At 44.4% G+C, this 17986-nt stretch overlaps 1 protein-coding gene across 1 annotated transcript in view; it reads left to right on the plus strand.

The window, feature by feature from the left end:
- The window catches only part of LOC138648330 (calcium-activated chloride channel regulator 1-like), a 30916-nt gene extending 21400 nt beyond the window's left edge, over nucleotides 1–9516 (plus strand). The window contains exons 11-14 of the mRNA XM_069737972.1: nucleotides 2907–3177; nucleotides 4798–4962; nucleotides 7121–7348; nucleotides 8173–9516. Coding sequence (XP_069594073.1) covers nucleotides 2907–3177; nucleotides 4798–4962; nucleotides 7121–7348; nucleotides 8173–8594 — 1086 coding nt within the window. The 3' untranslated portion in view covers nucleotides 8595–9516. The remainder of the gene's footprint in view (nucleotides 1–2906; nucleotides 3178–4797; nucleotides 4963–7120; nucleotides 7349–8172) is intronic.
- Nucleotides 9517–17986: the final 8470 nt, after the last annotated feature.

The raw sequence follows: 17986 nt of genomic DNA on the forward strand, positions 1-17986 counted from the left end.
GGGCCAACATACCAACAACAGTGTGTGGCAACCTTGTGAAGACTTACAGAAAACGTTTGACCTCTGTGATTGCCAACAAAGGATATATTACAAAGTATTGAGATGAAATGTTGTTTCTGACCAAATACTTATTTTCCACCATAATATGCAAATAAAATGTTAAAAAAACAGACAATGTGATTTTCTGGATTTTTTTTTCTTAGTTTGTCTCCCATAGTTGAGGTCTACCTATGATGTAAATTACAGACGCCTCTCATCTTTTTAAGTGGTGGAACTTGCACTATTGCTGACTGACTAAATACTTTTTTGCCCCACTGTATATATATATATATATTATTCCTTCATACAGCGCGAGATAGCAAAAAGCCGGTAATTCAATTACCGGCTTTTGCTTTCTCCTTCCTAAACCCGACATGATATGAGACATGGTTTACATACAGTAAACCATCTCATATCACCATTTTTTTTTGCATAATCCACATTACTAATGTCAGTAGTGTGTATATGCAAAATTTGGCCGTTCTAGCTCTTAAAATAAAGGGTTAAATGGCGGAAAAAATTGGCGTGGGCTCCCGCGCAATTTTCTCCGCCAGAGTAGTAAAGCCAGTGACTGAGGGCAGATATTAATAGCCTGGAGAGGGTCCACGGTTATTGGCCCCCCCCCCCCCTGGCTAAAAACACCTGCCCCCAGCCACCCCAGAAAAGGCACATCTGGAAGATGCACCTATTCTGGCACTTGGCCACTCTCTTCCCAAGGCTTTCTAGGAAAGTTCCCACGATCTAGGAACAACCAGCAGAGGGCGCCTCACCGCAAATGAAGCTAAATATAGATCATTGACCTATATTTAGCTTCATTCCCCGGGGTTTTGCAGCAAGGAGCAGCCTGCATTAGCGGAACTCCTTGCTGCAAACTGTTTTAACCCCTTCAGAAGGATTTACATCATTGGACTTTACAGATCTGCGGAAGGTAAGTATATTGTTGGTTTATTATGTTTTTTCTTTCACAGAACGAGGGTCTTCAGTGATTGGATTGGGCGTTAAATAAAATATTACAACAACCTTTGTTTTTATTTCATTAAAATAATTTTTAATAATGTGTGTTTTTTTTTTTTTACCCTTTCATTCAATTGGATTAATAATGGATAGGTGTCATAATTGACGCCTCTCCATTATTAATTAGGCTTAATGTCACCTTACAATAGCAAGGTGGCATTAACCCTTCATTACCCCATATCCCACCGCTACACGGGAATGGGAAGAGAGTGGCCAAGTGCCAGAATAGGCGCATCTTCCAGATGTGCCTTTTCTGGGGTGGCTGGGGGCAGGTGTTTTTAGCCAGGGGGGGGGCCAGTAACCGTGGACCCTCTCCAGGCTATTAATATCTGCCCTCAGTCACTGGCTTTACTACTCTGGCGGAGAAAATTGCGCGGGAGCCCACGCCAATTTTTTCCGCCATTTAACCCTTTATTTTGAGAGCTAGAATGGCCAAATTTTGCATAGACACACTACTGACATTAGTAGTGTGGAATATGCAAAAAAAATGGTGATATAAGATGGTTTACTGTATGTAATCATGTCTCATATCATGTCGGGTTTTAGGAAGGAGAAAGCAAAAGCCGGTAATTGAATTACCGGCTTTTTGCTATATCGCGGCTGTATGAAGTAAGAATATATATACATATATGTGTCTCACTGACATATATATATATATATATACCTATTCTATGTGTACACATTTATTCTACCTATTCTACTGTAAGCTGTCAGTGTGATTTTACTGTACACCGCACTGAATTGCCGGCTTTTCTCTCTAACAGCGCTGCGTATTTCTCGCAAGGCACACTGCTGGTCCGTGTGTAATCCGTATTTTTGGGGCTTCCATAGACTTTCATTGGCGTTTTATTTGCGCAATACGGTGACAAACGCAGCATGCTGCGATTTTCTACGGCCGTAGAAAGCCGTATAATACTGATCAGTAAAATACGGCAGATAGGAGCAGGGGCATAGAGAATAATTGTGCCGTATTTTTTGCGAGTTTTACGGACGTAGTTTCTGCGCTCTTACGTCCGTAAAACTCGCAAGTGTGACGCCGGCCTGAGAGCAACAGTGCTCATTGTCGCCACCTACTGAGTCATTTTACATGAACTTTTCAGTAGGTTTTTTTTTGTTCCAAATTGGTTCTTGGTTACTTTTTCAAACTAATTCAGACAAACTAAGCTTAGCCTCATCACTATACACTAAACAGTAGCGTTCTGCCCCCTGTAGACAAAAATATAGACCTGTACCGGAAGGTGCAAATTCCTCTTTTTTTTAGCAGAAACTCTACAAAATCCTTCTCAAAAACTGCTTCCAAAACACTTGAAAAACTGTTCCAATTAATTTCTAAGTGACAACACAGTACAAAATAAAAGCCAAGGACATCTGGCTATGAACCTTTCACAATGTTTTTGCACCTCATCCACACTGCCATGGCAGAAAGCTTCTAGAAGTGCGGCTTTTTGGGGTGAGCTCCAAACAGTGCGGCAGCACCAGAGAAATCTGCCAAGGAGGTGGACAAATGTGGGATTTTTTTCTACCCATGTGCCATAATATTGGCGGGCGTCCGGGGGGGGAAGTGGGGGGTTCCGGAGGTTCTGGGAGGTGACCCAGGACTTAATTAAATAAAAAAAAATTAAAAAAACTCTTGCTCGGGTGCCGCCCCCGGCATCGTCCCGCCCTAGGCACGTGCCCTCAAGTGCCTAGTGGCAAATACGGCCCTGATGGGAACAGCCATAAGCAGAGATCTCAAAACCTGAAAGAAAGCGATGCGGAAAGTATAGATGGGAAATTCCAATTTTATTTTTATTTTTTGCACTGACTTTACAGAGAGACCTTTGTTACCTTCACATCTTTTTTTTTCTTTCCAGAGAGGAACCTGGAATTTCACGCTCTGCAACAAATTTCCGGAAGCTCAGGTTCTAGGTATAATAGTGACGTCCAAATCCCCTGATGTGAACATACCGCCGATCACAGTGAATGTCCATATGAACAAAGACACCAACAAGTACCCCGACCCCATGATTGTCTACGCTTCCGTAAGCCAGGGGCTACTACCGGTGAAAGGGGCGAAAGTCACAGCAATTATCACCCCAGAAAAGGGAAGCAATATGGTTCTCGAACTCCTGGACAACGGAGCAGGTAGTGGGACTTTCTACAATACATTGTTTACATTTGTTGCAAACAAAAACCAATTTTTATTTTTATTTCAATTTCAGAACACTCATGAAGTTTTTTAAAATAAATAAATACAACGGCACCTTACTCACCCTCCCAGGGTCCACACCTGAGTCTCCACTGCTGCTTCTGGTGTCTGCGATTGGCTGCAACCTATTGGAGAGATCAGCATCTCTGATAGGCTAATGCCATCTACTCGGCCAGAGCTGATTGGTTGCAGCGCTGTTGACCTGATGTCAGTGCTGCAGACAATACCATACACTGTGGACCTGGGGAGGATGAGTAAAGGACAGTTTCTTTTTTAAATAAAGGTCATCCAAAAGACAGAGGTTTTCCAAAACCAATTAACCCCTTTAATTAGTAGCCTCCATTCACATTCAGAGCTGCATTCAGAATGATAAACATCCCTGCTACAGCCTTTATCCACCACGTATGCAGCTGTACCTGTTAAACAATGAAGAGGACGCTGTGCTCCAGTCCGTAAGCCAATCGGGACTAGTAATAGGAGATGGACCCCTAAAGATCAAAATATTGATGGTCTTTACTTAGATATTTTAGCCTCATAAAAACCCTTTTAGGACATCATAACATGTGGACAGATTATCTCCAAAGAACTGAATTCTACCCACCTTCAGCCACCACTAGAGGGAGCTTGAGAGTTTACAGAGTCCAATAGGAGCTGTAAAAATGCTTGTTAGTAAGCTCCCCCTAGTGGTGACTGAAGGAAGTCACAATTCAGTACAAAACTACTACCCTCATCCACAAAGCACTCCATGGCTCAGCACCACCCTACATCTCCTCCCTGGTCTCAGTCTACCACCCTACCCGTGCCCTCCGCTCCGCTAATGACCTCAGGTTAGCATCCTCAATAATCAGAACCTCCCACTCCCGTCTCCAAGACTTTACACGTGCTGCGCCGATTCTTTGGAATGCACTACCTAGGTTAATACGATTAATCCCCAATCCCCACAGTTTTAAGCGTGCCCTAAAAACTCATTTGTTCAGACTGGCCTACCGCCTCAATGCATTAACCTAACGATCCCTGTGTGGCCTATTTATAATAAAAAAAAAAAAAAAAAAAGGTTCCTCGCATCATGTTCTCATACACTTTATGCAGTATTAGTCCTCTGTGTCTGTACTGCTACATACTTAGGCAGGTAACTGGTTCATGCAGCTTTACATGAACACCTGAGCCTTACACTATGGCCGGTCCTAATAACTAAAGCAATTGTTACCATCCACCTCTCGTGTCTCCCCTTTTCCCCATAGTTTGTAAGCTTGCGAGCAGGGCCCTCACTCCTCCTGGTATCTGTTTTGAACTGTATTTCTGTTATGCTGTAATGTTTATTGTCTGTACAAGTCCCCTCTATAATTTGTAAAGCGCTGCGGAATATGTTGGCGCTATATAAATAAAATTATTATTATTATTATTATTTTCTGTATTTCTATGGCTGCGTCAAGAGACGTAGGGGATTGGGGCTCAGTAATAGGAAATAGACCTTTGTCCTTCGATTTTAAATGAGATATTATCCAGAATTATCACTGGCGAGCATGTCTTTACATGAAGAACATTTCTATACACAGGTGCTGATACTGGAAAAGATGACGGCGTCTACTCAAAATATTTCTTCAGATTCAATGTCAGCGGACGGTACGGTCTGAAAGTGCGTGTCGCTTGTCCTGAGAGTGAGTGCGGACTCACCTATCCTAAGAATCGAATTTTCGCCTTACCCGGTTTAGTTGAAAATGGTAAGAATAGGCACTGACGGCATCTTACTTGTAAAGATGGAGACTGATTCCACGCTTGTGTCACAGTCTACAGCTGCATTCACAATTTTTCATCCTCCAGAGAGGAAATCTCCATGCTTTCCCTGCTAGCTCGATGTTTACACCAATGTTTGTGTCAAGAGGCAAACAGAGGCAAACCGGGACAGAACATATTTCCAGACTCCAGTGGTGGCGGCTTTACACCACTCTATCATCACTCGGCATTGTGCTTGGTGATGTACGGCTGCATGAGGCTCTCGACAGGGGCGCAGTGTTTGTGCTAATGCTAAGGCTACGTTCACATTAGCGTTTTGCGGGGCTGCGTCGGGCGCAGCCGCGGCGACGCATGCGTCATGCGCCCCTATATTTAACATGGGGGCGCATGGACATGCGTTGTCTTGCGTTTTGTGACGCATGCGCCTTTTTAGGTGCAAGCGTCAGGGCGCAGAGGACGCAGCAAGTTGCATTTTTTTTTGTGTCCAAAATCATGCCAAAAAAGGACGCATGCGTCACAAAATGATGCGTTTTGCATGCGTTCTTGTTTGCGCTGTGAGTTGCGTCGCCGACGCAGCACCGCACAACGCAAATGTGAACGTAGCCTAACAGAGGAGGTCTGGACTCTGCAGATATGGAATCAGCAGAGCGGTGTAACTTCGTGGCTGACTTGCTGCCGTTCCTTTCACTTCTCAATATTATCACTCACAGGTGATGGGGAAGATTTAGGGTATGTGCACACGTAGAATGGTCCACTGCGGTTTTACACCTGTGGTTTTCTATTATGGAGCAGGTGTAAAACCGCTGCGGATTCCGCACAAAGAATTGACATGCTGCGGAATGTAACCTGCTGCGTTTCTGCGCATTTTTTTCCGCAGCATGTGCACTGCGGATTGAGTTTCCCATGATAGGTTTACATTGTACTGTAAACGCATGGGAAACTGCTGCGGACCCGCTGCTGCAGATCCGCAGCAAAATCCGCAGCGCGTGAACATAGCCTTAGGAGGAAGAAATGCCATTACCAGACTTGTTACCCCGGTGGCTCATTTTACAGGACAGATGTTATACACCAGAGGGAGCCGGATGTTATAGACCAGGGGGAGCCAGATGTTATAGACCAGGGGGAGCCGGATGTTATACACCAGAGGGAGCCGGATGTTATACACCAGGGGGAGCCGGATGTTATACACCAGAGGGAGCCGGATGTTATACACCAGGAGGAGACGGATGTTATACACCAGGGGGAGCCGGATGTTATACACCAGGGGGAGACGGATGTTATACACCAGGGGAGCCGGATGTTATACACCAGGGGGAGACGGATGTTATACACCAGGGGAGCCAGATGTTATACACCAGGGGGAGCCGGATGTTATACACCAGGGGGAGCCGGATGTTATACACCAGGGGGAGACGGATGTTATACACCAGGGGAGCCGGATGTTATACACCAGGAGGAGACGGATGTTATACACCAGGAGAGCCGGATCTTATACACCATGGGGGCCGGATGTTATACACGAGGGGGACCGGATGTTATACACCAGGGGGAGCCGGATGTTATACACCAGGGGGAGCCGGATGTTATACACCAGGAGGAGACGGATGTTATACACCAGGAGAGCCGGATCTTATACACCATGGGGGCCGGATGTTATACACGAGGGGGGCCGGATCTTATACACCATGGGGGCCGGATGTTATACACCAGGGGGAGCCGAATGTTATACACCAGGGGAGCCGGATGTTATACACCGTGGGGGCCGGATGTTATACACCAAGGGAGCCAGATGTTATACACCATGGGGGCCGGATGTTATACACCAGGGGGGGCGGGTTTGATATACACCGAGGGCCCAGATGCCATACACTAGGGAAGCAATGTGACTGAATAAAATCCTGAATTCAATGATTATGAGGTTGACATCCATTATGCTTTGGGAATACTGCCAGCAGATACCTCTGACTGAAGCAAAAAAATAAGATGCGAATAGAGCTTTCCATATTATCGCAGTGGGGGGTCTCACTTTTGCCCAGGGGCTCTATATACCTTGAGGCGACCCTGTGTGAAGATTGAACTCAGACATGTGTGAAATCTCAGCTGTAAATGAGTAGACGCGGGGCGATCTGTTCTCTGTCATTACAGGTAAGGTCCTGATGAACCCATCAATGCCTCCAGAAGACCATGTTCTTCCAGCGCTGGGACCACTCACGAGAGCGGCTGCTGGTGGATCGTTCATGGTGTCTGATGTCATATACACAAAAACAGATGTTTATCCACCGGGGAAAATTACAGATTTAGAGGCGAAGAGTAAAGCTGACAGCATTGTCTTATCCTGGACAGCACCTGGAGACGATCTGGACCAAGAAAACGGTGCGAGGGTTTATACTACACTGGGGACAAATTATATACATATAAAGTTTTCTTCCTATCCTTCTTAGAATAAAACAATCACAATGATAATGATGTTGTGTTTCCTAAATGGGAGCGGGAAAATAGCAGTACCGCCTGCCAAAAACATCTGTTGGTGGTAGTGGTTTCTGACCAGTCATGCGCAGTGCTCTCCGATGAGCATTACGGTACTTGTGGGTTTCTACTAGAATTCTTGAAAAACCAGGACACCAACAGGAACCCCAACACAGACATTCACTTGAATGAAGCAGACGGTCACTTTGGCCACCGCCGAGCCTCCGTCCTGCATTATTCGCCTTTTTCAGACATGCACAAAAATGGGGTCCATTACTACTCCATACAATAACGATGAAGTCCAGCATTATCTAGTACAACGGCAGGTTCAGGTACCCGAAGGAGCAGTTTACCATCCCCTTAATCGTACTGACCTGACAAATGATTTTGCCGGATCATTTTTACTGAACCTCCCCACCACCCCCGAAAAAAAAGAAGTCCAAAAACTAAAAAAAAGGTGTGTTTTTTTCACCATTTTACTTGGATTTTTTTCCTGTTCTTCAGTACATTATATGGTAAAGTGAATGGCGTTATTTAAAACTTAAAAAACACGACACCCTTCTACGGCCTTGTCTTCAGAGTGAGTCAAAAGTTAGATCTCTGGGGGGAAGAAGAAGAAGAAAATAATAAAGTGCAAAAAAAAAATTGTCCCCTTTAGGAAGGTGTTAAAGTTCTATGTATTCTATGTAATGGCAGTAAAAAATAAATTTTTCTTTTCTTTTTTTTTTCAGCTCTGAGTTACGACTTGAGAGTGAGCGGGAATATTACAGAACTCAGGGATAAGTTTGAGAGTTCTGCCGTCGTGGACGTCACCGATCTGAAACCGAGCTCGGCCGGATCGCGGGAAACGTTCACGTTTATTCCCAAACGTGATACAGAAGACACCGCCGTCTTTTATTTTGCTCTAATTGCTGTTGATAAAAACAGGCAGAAATCAGCACCATCTAATATAGCACAGGCCGCCGTCCGGGTACCTACGGTGCCAGGCGTCACGCAGTGCCCTACACAAAAAAGGACAACCTGTACAGCAAATCATATCCAGGTCTGTACGCCGGAGTCCACATCTGCCCCAAAACAACCTGTAAAGTGCCCATCTAGGCCCAAACCTGTATGCCCCACTGCAGAGGAGCAGCCGCTGGCAGACAAGAACTAACCCAGGACATACACGTTACCGAGATCTGTTACCGAGGCGTCTGCTCCAAAATCCATAGTGACCGGTTATCAAGGAAAGGAGTTTATTGTGCTCCAATGTTTCTCCAGACCCCAATAATAAAAAGGAAGGGAGTGAAGATGTCAAAAAACGATAAGACACATTATAGCCCCGTCCTACATCCTCACACCTCCTCTGCTGCAGCCTCCATGCTCCTCCACCCCGGTGTCCAGTCCGTCCAGAATATTGGCCGGCGATTGTCTCCACTCGGGGGCAATGTTCATTAATGGTGTGAGCCGCCCTCCAAGTGACCATGTGTGGCCAATCACTGGCATTAGTGCCAGAAGAACTGATGCCGGACGCAGCGGACCCCAGAGATGCGGCGCACGGACGGGGGACTCTAATGTATTATTTACACCCCTTCCCGCCATTCAAAACAAGACATCAAATGGAGGCAGGCTGACCCCTATTTTGCAGGATTTTTGCAAATCGAAACTGAAAAAAAAATTTGGGGGGGGATTTTGTAACTAATTTGATTTGTTACTGATCGATTCACTCATGCCTAGTTGCAAATTTTAGCACAAATATGACATGCTCCAGAATTTGCAACTTTGGAAGCTAAGGACCTAAACAGCACAGAACAGGAAGTATTGTAGCAATAAACACATTTGATACAAATTATTTCTACCAAAAGATTTTAGGGAATTTTATTATATCTTTTTGCTGCCCCCAGTCACCACTAGAGGGAGCTATCTACTTACATTAAAATTCACTGAAGCCAGAAGGAACAATATACAGAAATATATATACGGTAAGCAGCTGCAGCCATGATTCACCACAATGAAAACAAATGATTGTAATTATTACAAATGATTGGAATATGAGCAATTACATGGAAAATCAATAAATACTTTTCTCATGATAATCCCTTCTATCTACGATACATTATACTGTAGTTATATTAATAAAATCTATATACCGTGTATAATATATGTTTTTCTTTTTCATTTAATGTAGTCATTTCTACCAGTTTTGGTTGTTTTACTTCTTACTGGCACTTTTAGTATGAATGCTGCACTACCACAAATGGCCACCAGGTGGAGACCAATCTGAAGTATATTAGAATTATGCAGAGGTAGTACAGGGGGCTGCATACATGTAGAAGAGGTGGGATATGTTGGGGAGAAAGCAAGTCATTAATCTGGCGGCAGCAGGAAAAAATAGAAGGTGTAAGGGCCTAATCGTATTGAGTAGACGACTGGATCAGAGCATCTCTGAAATGTCCGGTCTTGTGGGTCATCATCGGAATACAGTGGATAGTACCAACCAAAAGTTGTCCAAGAAAAGGACGCGGGTGAACTGATAACGGGGTCACAAGGGCACAAAGGTTTTTTGATGTACGTGGGGAGCGAAGACTAGTCTGTTTGGTCCAAACCCACCAAGATATCCTCCGACACAAATTGCTGCAAATGTTACTGCTGGCCCACTGGGTGTAATGGGGCTGGATGTTATACACCGGGTGTATGGGGGTCAGATGTTATACTCCGTGGGTAATGGAATTGAATGAAAAACTGAATTCAATGATTAAGACATGTCCCAATATTCTTCTATAGAGAGTGTAACTCCAAAGCAGAGAAAATGTGACCAAATCAATGCATAAACAGGCCACTAGATGGCAGCAGCGTGTCAGGAATGTACACTGTAACACAACTGCTCCATAAACACATAAATGTAAATATTTTAATAAATGAGATTTTCAGGAAAACAAAAAGTATCAGCGGTAACTTTTCTACCTATTGCTCCACTTTATGGGCCATATACATATATAAAACCACTTAATTGCATTCTCAGAAGCTTTGGAGGGAACATTGCCCAGAAGGCAGGATAAGGCCCCTCATTAGCCATCCTTCATTTCCATACACAATATGCGCATCACATCTGAAAAACATAAATTCCACCGCTCGCTTCCTGCAGGGATGCCAAGAGAAGAGGGGCCCCTATCCTAAACACTGGCTGCAAACTTTCCATACAACTGATAGCGATCGCAGCTCGGCCGTCATTTGGTTCATTTTATATGCTGGCTTATTTTCAGTGGCTGCTGATTTATGTACGTGTCTTTATGAGATGAAAGCCACTGAACTGGCTGGATGAAGCAACCCAAATATTAATAAGGGGTCAACAACCAGTATAAATACAGGGGGGCTCTAGTATTATTGGGTTCAGAATAAGGTTATGTGCAGAAATGTCACGTCATCATACTATCTACAATCTGTCCCTGATCGCTGATTTAGGGGGACCTCGGTTTGGGCCAGAGACCACTCAAAACAAGCATGATTGTGTATATATCTTATTGGTTTGCAATCTATGGTTTTAATAACATTCTATAATGCTGTATATATGTCCCCAATCCGGCCTGCAAGACAAGAAAAAGACCTTTTATTACACTCACCTGTGGGGCGGTCCGGTCCGAGGGTCGTCGCTGGTCTTGGTCCGGTGCCTCCTCTCTTCTTGCTTCGCGTGGATGACGCGTCTTAGATCATCCAGTCTGCCCAACATCGCATTCCTACACAGTTGTATTTCTCTCTGCCCTGGCAAAGTAACCTAGTGCACATGCGCTGGGAAAGGTCAAAAAAACACGGCGCATGCGCGCTGCAGTACTTTACTTTGCCCCAGAAGTACACCTGCGCAGAAGCACAATGATGGAGAGACTGTGGATGACGTAGGACGCATTACCCACGCGAAGCAGAAGAGGAGGACGGCATCACAAGATGATGGGAGGCATCGGACCAAGCCCAACGACACCCCCAGACCGCGCCGTAGGCGAGTATAATAAAAGTTCTTTTTCTTGTCTTGCAGGCCGGAATGGGAGCTGCATGCAGTATTATAGAATGCCGTATATCAGGGCTGAAAGGTGGTGGTCTTATCTCATATGGGAAAAAACTGGTGACTGGTTCCCTTTAACTGCTTAAGTCACGGGCGGACATATCAATACTACAACCTGGGGCCCAAGAGCTAAGGGGGCAACATAGACCTCCAAAGATGGTGGAATTGTGCCTTATGATGAACCATTGGACTCTAAAGACCCCCATATTGTCCCTTCCAGTGACGTGTGTAGCTGTATACCCAGAAGCTTTCACCTATCTCTTCTCGTCGGTTTCCATAGTCATGTCCTGTCCTTTCTTGGGTAAAGTGAACCTCATCTTATCTCACGACAAGAGCAGATATTTATCCACTGGAACCAACCAATGAAGATTCCTATTAAATGACAGCAAGCAGAGGTCTTGGGAAAACATATAGAAAAACAGTAAATAATTATCATTATGCAAAGAACAACCTTTATGTGTTAAAACACATGAAATATTCCTTTACAGGAATTGTCTCAAGATTGTCATTTACAACCTAATCACAGGCGATGTGATAAGCGTCTGGTCGCTGGGACCCCACCGATCACGAGGACGGGAGTCCCAAAGCCTGCTGTGCATAGGTGGTAAGGAAAAGCTACTTGGCAAAGACAAGATATTAAATCATATTTACTATTTGGGTTTTTTTTCTTGAAAGTTCCAGCTCTTTCGGTATAGACGTTCAGCCAGACGGTTGTAATCTAACATGTATTTTCCATTTTATGTCATATTTTCCATGAATCAGCACTTCAGGGGCAGCAGGTATGTCAAGGCACGCATGCCACCATTATCTTAAACATTAGCAGAAAGCTTTTTTTTTTTCTTTCTCAAGAATATCGTACCCCGGGGCTGGAGGATGGAAATCAGCCAGATCTTGCTTTGAATGCATTTGCAATAAACAAAGGAAAACTATGATTTGCATCAGAGATAGATGACGCGCCGGGTTTTCATCTAAAGTAAAATATTTCACTGTTGTTAATTGCAACACCAGACACCAGACCCAACAACGCAGACGAGCTGAAGGCTGCTATCAAAGCAACCTGGGCTTCCATAACCCCTCAGCAGTGCCACAGGCTGATCGCCTCCATGCCACGCCGCATTGATGCAGTAATTGATGCAAAAGGAGCCCTGACCAAGTATTGAACGCATTTACTGAACATACATTTCAGTTGGCCAACATTTTGGATTTTCAAATTATTTTAAATCACTTTTCAAGCTGGTGTTATAAAGTATTCTAATTTACTGAGATAATGACTTTTGGGTTTTCATTGGCTGTAAGCCATAATCATCAACATTAACAGAAATACATCCAAACTGTTTCTGTGTGATGGTGCAATATGTGAGAATTTGAGGCCCCATTTTAAACTTTTGCCTAGGGCCCCGGACTTTTGTCTAAAACCCGCCCTGTCCATATGAATGATGCTATTGTGCTGCTGTGCGTTCTTAGGGTTCAGTATGAAATACGGTTATATGAGAAAGTGTCTGAGAAAGACTCTGCAGTGGAAACAGACCGGGTCGGAGAATTGCTGACTTAGTAAATCTACAACTCAACCTGCAAAACCAAAAACAGCAGGAAATACTGGGAACATGTTAGTGGTTTTCTGCGGCTTCTGTCTCCAAACCCGGAGGAAAGTCTGCAAAAGAGATCAGAAAGCGCTGGTTACTACGTGTAATACAGAACTTTCTATAAAAGTTTCCATAAACATGGCGGACCCAGAGGAAGCACATTACATAACTTACAATGCTGAGGTCTCTGGGTTCACAATACACCAGGGGAAACTAATAGGTATTTCTGCAGATTTTTTTAATGTAATGATACATTGTCATCTGAAGGGACAGTTATTAGATGCCAAAATAGTAACTTAAAACTTTTCAGGGGCCCCAATGGAAAACAGGGCCCCAACTCACCATGTAACATTCAGGAGATGAGGAGCGGCCGGGGCATCTGCTACGGGTGCACTCCCTATGGCTATGTGCCTCAGTCTATGCTCTGTGCTTGTGTCATACGTTATTATCAGCGGCTCAGATACAAGGTCTACCTGGCTGTACTGAGAAACTTAAAGGGAATGTCTGGTGCTGCTCATTTCTGTCTTGGAAGATGATGGTGTTCGCATTTATGATTGACAGGTAATGTGCACACGCCAATCACAGCAGAATATGCTGCAATATAGTCAGCCCGGCAGCTCAGTGGTTAGCACTGTATGGTCGCTCAGTGGTTAGCACTGTATGGTGGCTCAGTGGTTAGCACTGTATGGTCGCTCAGTGGTTAGCGCTGTATGGTGGATCAGTGGTTAGCGCTGTATGGTGGATCAGTGGTTAGCACTGTATAGTGGTCAGTGGTTAGCGCTGTATGGTGGATCAGTGGTTAGCACTGTATGGTGGATCAGTGGTTAGCACTGTATAGTGGTCAGTGGTTAGCGCTGTATGGTGGATCAGTGGTTAGCACTGTATGGTGGATCAGTGGTTAGCACTGTATGGTGGATCAGTGGTTAGCACTGTATAGTGGTCAGTGGTTAGCGCTGTATGGTGGATCAGTGGTTAGCACTGTATGGTGGCTCAGTGGTTAGCACTGTATGGTCGCTCAGTGGTTAGCGCTGTATGGTGGATCAGTGGTTAGCGCTGTATGGTCGCTCAGTGGTTAGCGCTGTATGGTGGATCAGTGGTTAGCACTGTATAGTGGTCAGTGGTTAGCACTGTATAGTGGTCAGTGGTTAGCGCTGTATGGTGGATCAGTGGTTAGCACTGTATAGTGGTCAGTGGTTAGCGCTGTATGGTGGATCAGTGGTTAGCACTGTATGGTGGATCAGTGGTTAGCACTGTATGGTGGCTCAGTGGTTAGCGCTGTATGGTGGCTCAGTGGTTAGCACTGTATGGTCGCTCAGTGGTTAGCGCTGTATGGTGGATCAGTGGTTAGCGCTGTATGGTGGATCAGTGGTTAGCACTGTATGGTGGATCAGTGGTTAGCACTGTATGGTGGCTCAGTGGTTAGCGCTGTATGGTGGCTCAGTGGTTAGCACTGTATGGTCGCTCAGTGGTTAGCGCTGTATGGTGGATCAGTGGTTAGCACTGTATGGTCGCTCAGTGGTTAGCGCTGTATGGTGGATCAGTGGTCAGCACTGTATGGTGCTCAGTGGTTAGGGCTGTATGGTGGCTCAGTGGTTAGCACTGCATGGTGGCTCAGTGGTTAGCACTGTATGTTGGCTCAGTGGTTAGCACTATATGGTGGCTCAGTGGTTAACACTGTATAGTGGCTCAGTGGTTAGCACTGTATGGTGGCTCAGCGGTTAGCGCTGTATGGTGGCTCAGAGGTTAGCACTGTATGGTGGCTCAGTGGTTAGCACTGTATGGTGGACAGGGGTTAGCACTGTATGGTGGCTCAGTGGTTAGCACAGTATGATGGCTCAGTGGTTAGCACTGTATGGTGGATCAGTGATTACCACTGTTGCTTTGCAGCACTGGGGTCCTGGGTACAACTCAGGAGATTGTATGTTCTCCCTGTGTTTGCGTGGGTTTCCTCCACACTCCAAAGACACACTGATAGGGAATCTAGATTGTGAGCCCCAATGGGGACAGTAATGAGGATCATGTCTGTAAAGCGCTGCGGCATTAGTGGTGTTATATAAGTAACATAAATCATGCATGTGTCTTGCAAGTATGATTAGACATGACAGCATCGGCACTGCTCACCTCCTGCTGCAGAAATGACAAGCCCTTTAAATGCAATTACTCCTCATAGTACCAGAGGTGTCCGCCTGCTCCACTTTCCTGAGCTCGCTCCTGACTCTGTGGCAGGTACACCACTGGTTCTATATCTAGATCATCTGTTTTTATAAAGGTAATTGATTCTAGATCACCACATTATGGTGTGCAGAATGAGAATGTTTGCACTGGGGAAAGGTCTGCAAATGGGATAATAATAAGATAAGAAAAATCTTTTTCCAGCTGAATGACAATAGTAAAGATAAATCTCATTTACACATTTTATTTTATGCTTTATTACATCCTTTCGGGAGCATCCTCATAGGTCCGATATGTGACGGATTGCAGTAATTGCGGTACCAGCATTGCAGGATCTGAGATCTGCAAAGGGAGAAATCTGCACAATTTCTGCATGTAATATGGCAACTAAATCCAAACTCTTCGGCCCGAGTCACACACAACGTATAAAAATATGGTCCGTTTATTACGGCCGAGATATGCAGAAAATTTCCTGAACAGTGATCCATATTCAATGCGAGGATGTGATTTTTTTCTCCAAAAATGATCCGTGTAGCATCCTTTGTGGCATCCGTACGGCAACATTTTCTCACCGGCTTGCAAAATGGACATAGAATGGATCCATGGGCTCAAATATTCGTAAAAACATATATACAGTATATATACAGTTAGGTCCATATATATTTGGACAGAGACAACATTTTTCTAATTTTGGTTGTAGACATTACCACAATGAATTTTAAACAAAACAATTCAGATGCAGTTGAAGTTCAGACTTTCAGCTTTCATTTGAGGGTATCCACATTAAAATTGGATGAAGTGTTTAGGAGTATCAGCTCCTTAACATGTGCCACCCCTGTTTTTAAAGGGACCAAAAGTAATTGGACAGATTCAATAATTTTAAATAAAATGTTCATTTTTAGTACTTGGTTGAAAACCCTTTGTTGGCAATGACTGCCTGAAGTCTTGAACTCATGGACATCACCAGACGCTGTGTTTCCTCCTTTTTGAAGCTCGTCCAGGCCTTCACTGCGGTGGTTTTCAGTTGCTGTTTGTTTTGGGGCCTTTCTGTCTGAAGTTTAGTCTTTAAAGGGACACTGTCATCTGGATTTGGAGGGAACAATCTTCAGCCATGGAGGCGGGGTTTTGGGGTTTTTGATTCACCCTTTCCTTACCTGCTGGCTGCATGCTGGCTGCAATAGTGAATTGAAGTTCATTCTCTGTCCTCCATAGTACACGCCTGCGCAAGGCAAGATTGCACCTTGTGCAGGCATGTACTACGGAGGACAGAGAATGAACTTCAATCCATTATTGCAGCCAGCATGCAGCCAGCGGGTAAGGAAAGGGTGAATCAAAAACCCCAAAACCCCGCCTCCATGGCTGAAGATTGTTCCCTCCAAATCCAGGTGACAGTGTCCCTTTAACAAGTGAAATGCTGCTCAATTGGGTTGAGATCAGGTGACTGACTTGGCCATTCTAGAATATTCCACTTCTTTGCTTTAATAAACTCCTGGGTTGCTTTGGCTTTATGTTTTGGGTCATTGTCCATCTGTAGTATGAAACGACGACCAATCAGTTTTGCTGCATTTGGCTGGATCTGAGCACACAGTATGGCGGCTCTGAATACCTCAGAATTCATTCGGCTGCTTCTGTCCTGTGTCACATCATCAATAAACACTAGTGACCCAGTGCCACTGGCAGCCATGCATGCCCGCGCCATCACACTGCCTCCGCCGTGTTTTACAGATGATGTGGTATGCTTTGGATCATGAGCTGTACCGCGCCTTCGCCATACTTTTCTCTTTCCATCATTCTGGTAGAGGTTGATCTTGGTTTCATCTCTCCAAAGAATGTTCTTCCAGAACTGTGCGGCTTTTTTAGATGGTTTTTAGCAAAGTCCAGTCTCGCCTTCTTATTCTTGATGCTTATGAGTGGCTGCACAGTGCAGTGAACCCTCTGTATTTACTTTCCTGCAGTCTTCTCTTTATGGTAGATTTGGATATTGATACGCCGACCTCCTGGAGAGTGTTGGTCACTTGGTCGGCTGTTGTGAAAGGGTTTCTCTTCACTATGGAGATCATTCTGCGATCATCCACCACTGTTGTCTTCCGTGGCGCCCAGGTCTTTTTCCATTGATGAGTTCACCAGTGCTTTCTTTCTTTTTCAGGATTTACCAAACTGTAGATTTTGCCACTCCTAATATTGTAGCAATTTCTCGGATGGGTTTTTTCTGTTTTCGCAGCTTAAGGATGGCTTGTTTCACCCGCATGGAGAGCTCCTTTGACCGCATGTTTACTTCACAGCAAAACCTTCCAAATGCAAGCACCACACCTCAAATCAACTCCAGGCCTTTTATCTGCTTAATTGAGAATGACATAACGAAGGGATTGCCCACACCTGTCCATGAAATAGCCCTGGAGTCAATTGTCCAATTACTTTTGGTCCCTTTAAAAACAGGGTGGCACATGTTAAGGAGCTGAAACTCCTAAACCCTTCATCCAATATTAATATGGATACCCTCAAATGAAAGCTGAAAGTCTGAACTTCAACTGCATCTGAATTGTTTTGTTTAAAATTCATTGTGGTAATGTCTATAACCAAAATTAGAAAAATGTTGTCTCTGTCCAAATATATATGGACCTAACTGTGTATATATATATATATATATATATATATATATATATATATATATATATGTCAGTGAGACACACACACATATATATATATATATATACATATATATATATATATATATGTATACAGGTCTGCCACTAGAAA

The sequence above is a fragment of the Ranitomeya imitator genome, chromosome 8, assembly GCF_032444005.1.
Source record: "Ranitomeya imitator isolate aRanImi1 chromosome 8, aRanImi1.pri, whole genome shotgun sequence".
Lineage (NCBI taxonomy): Eukaryota > Metazoa > Chordata > Amphibia > Anura > Dendrobatidae > Ranitomeya > Ranitomeya imitator.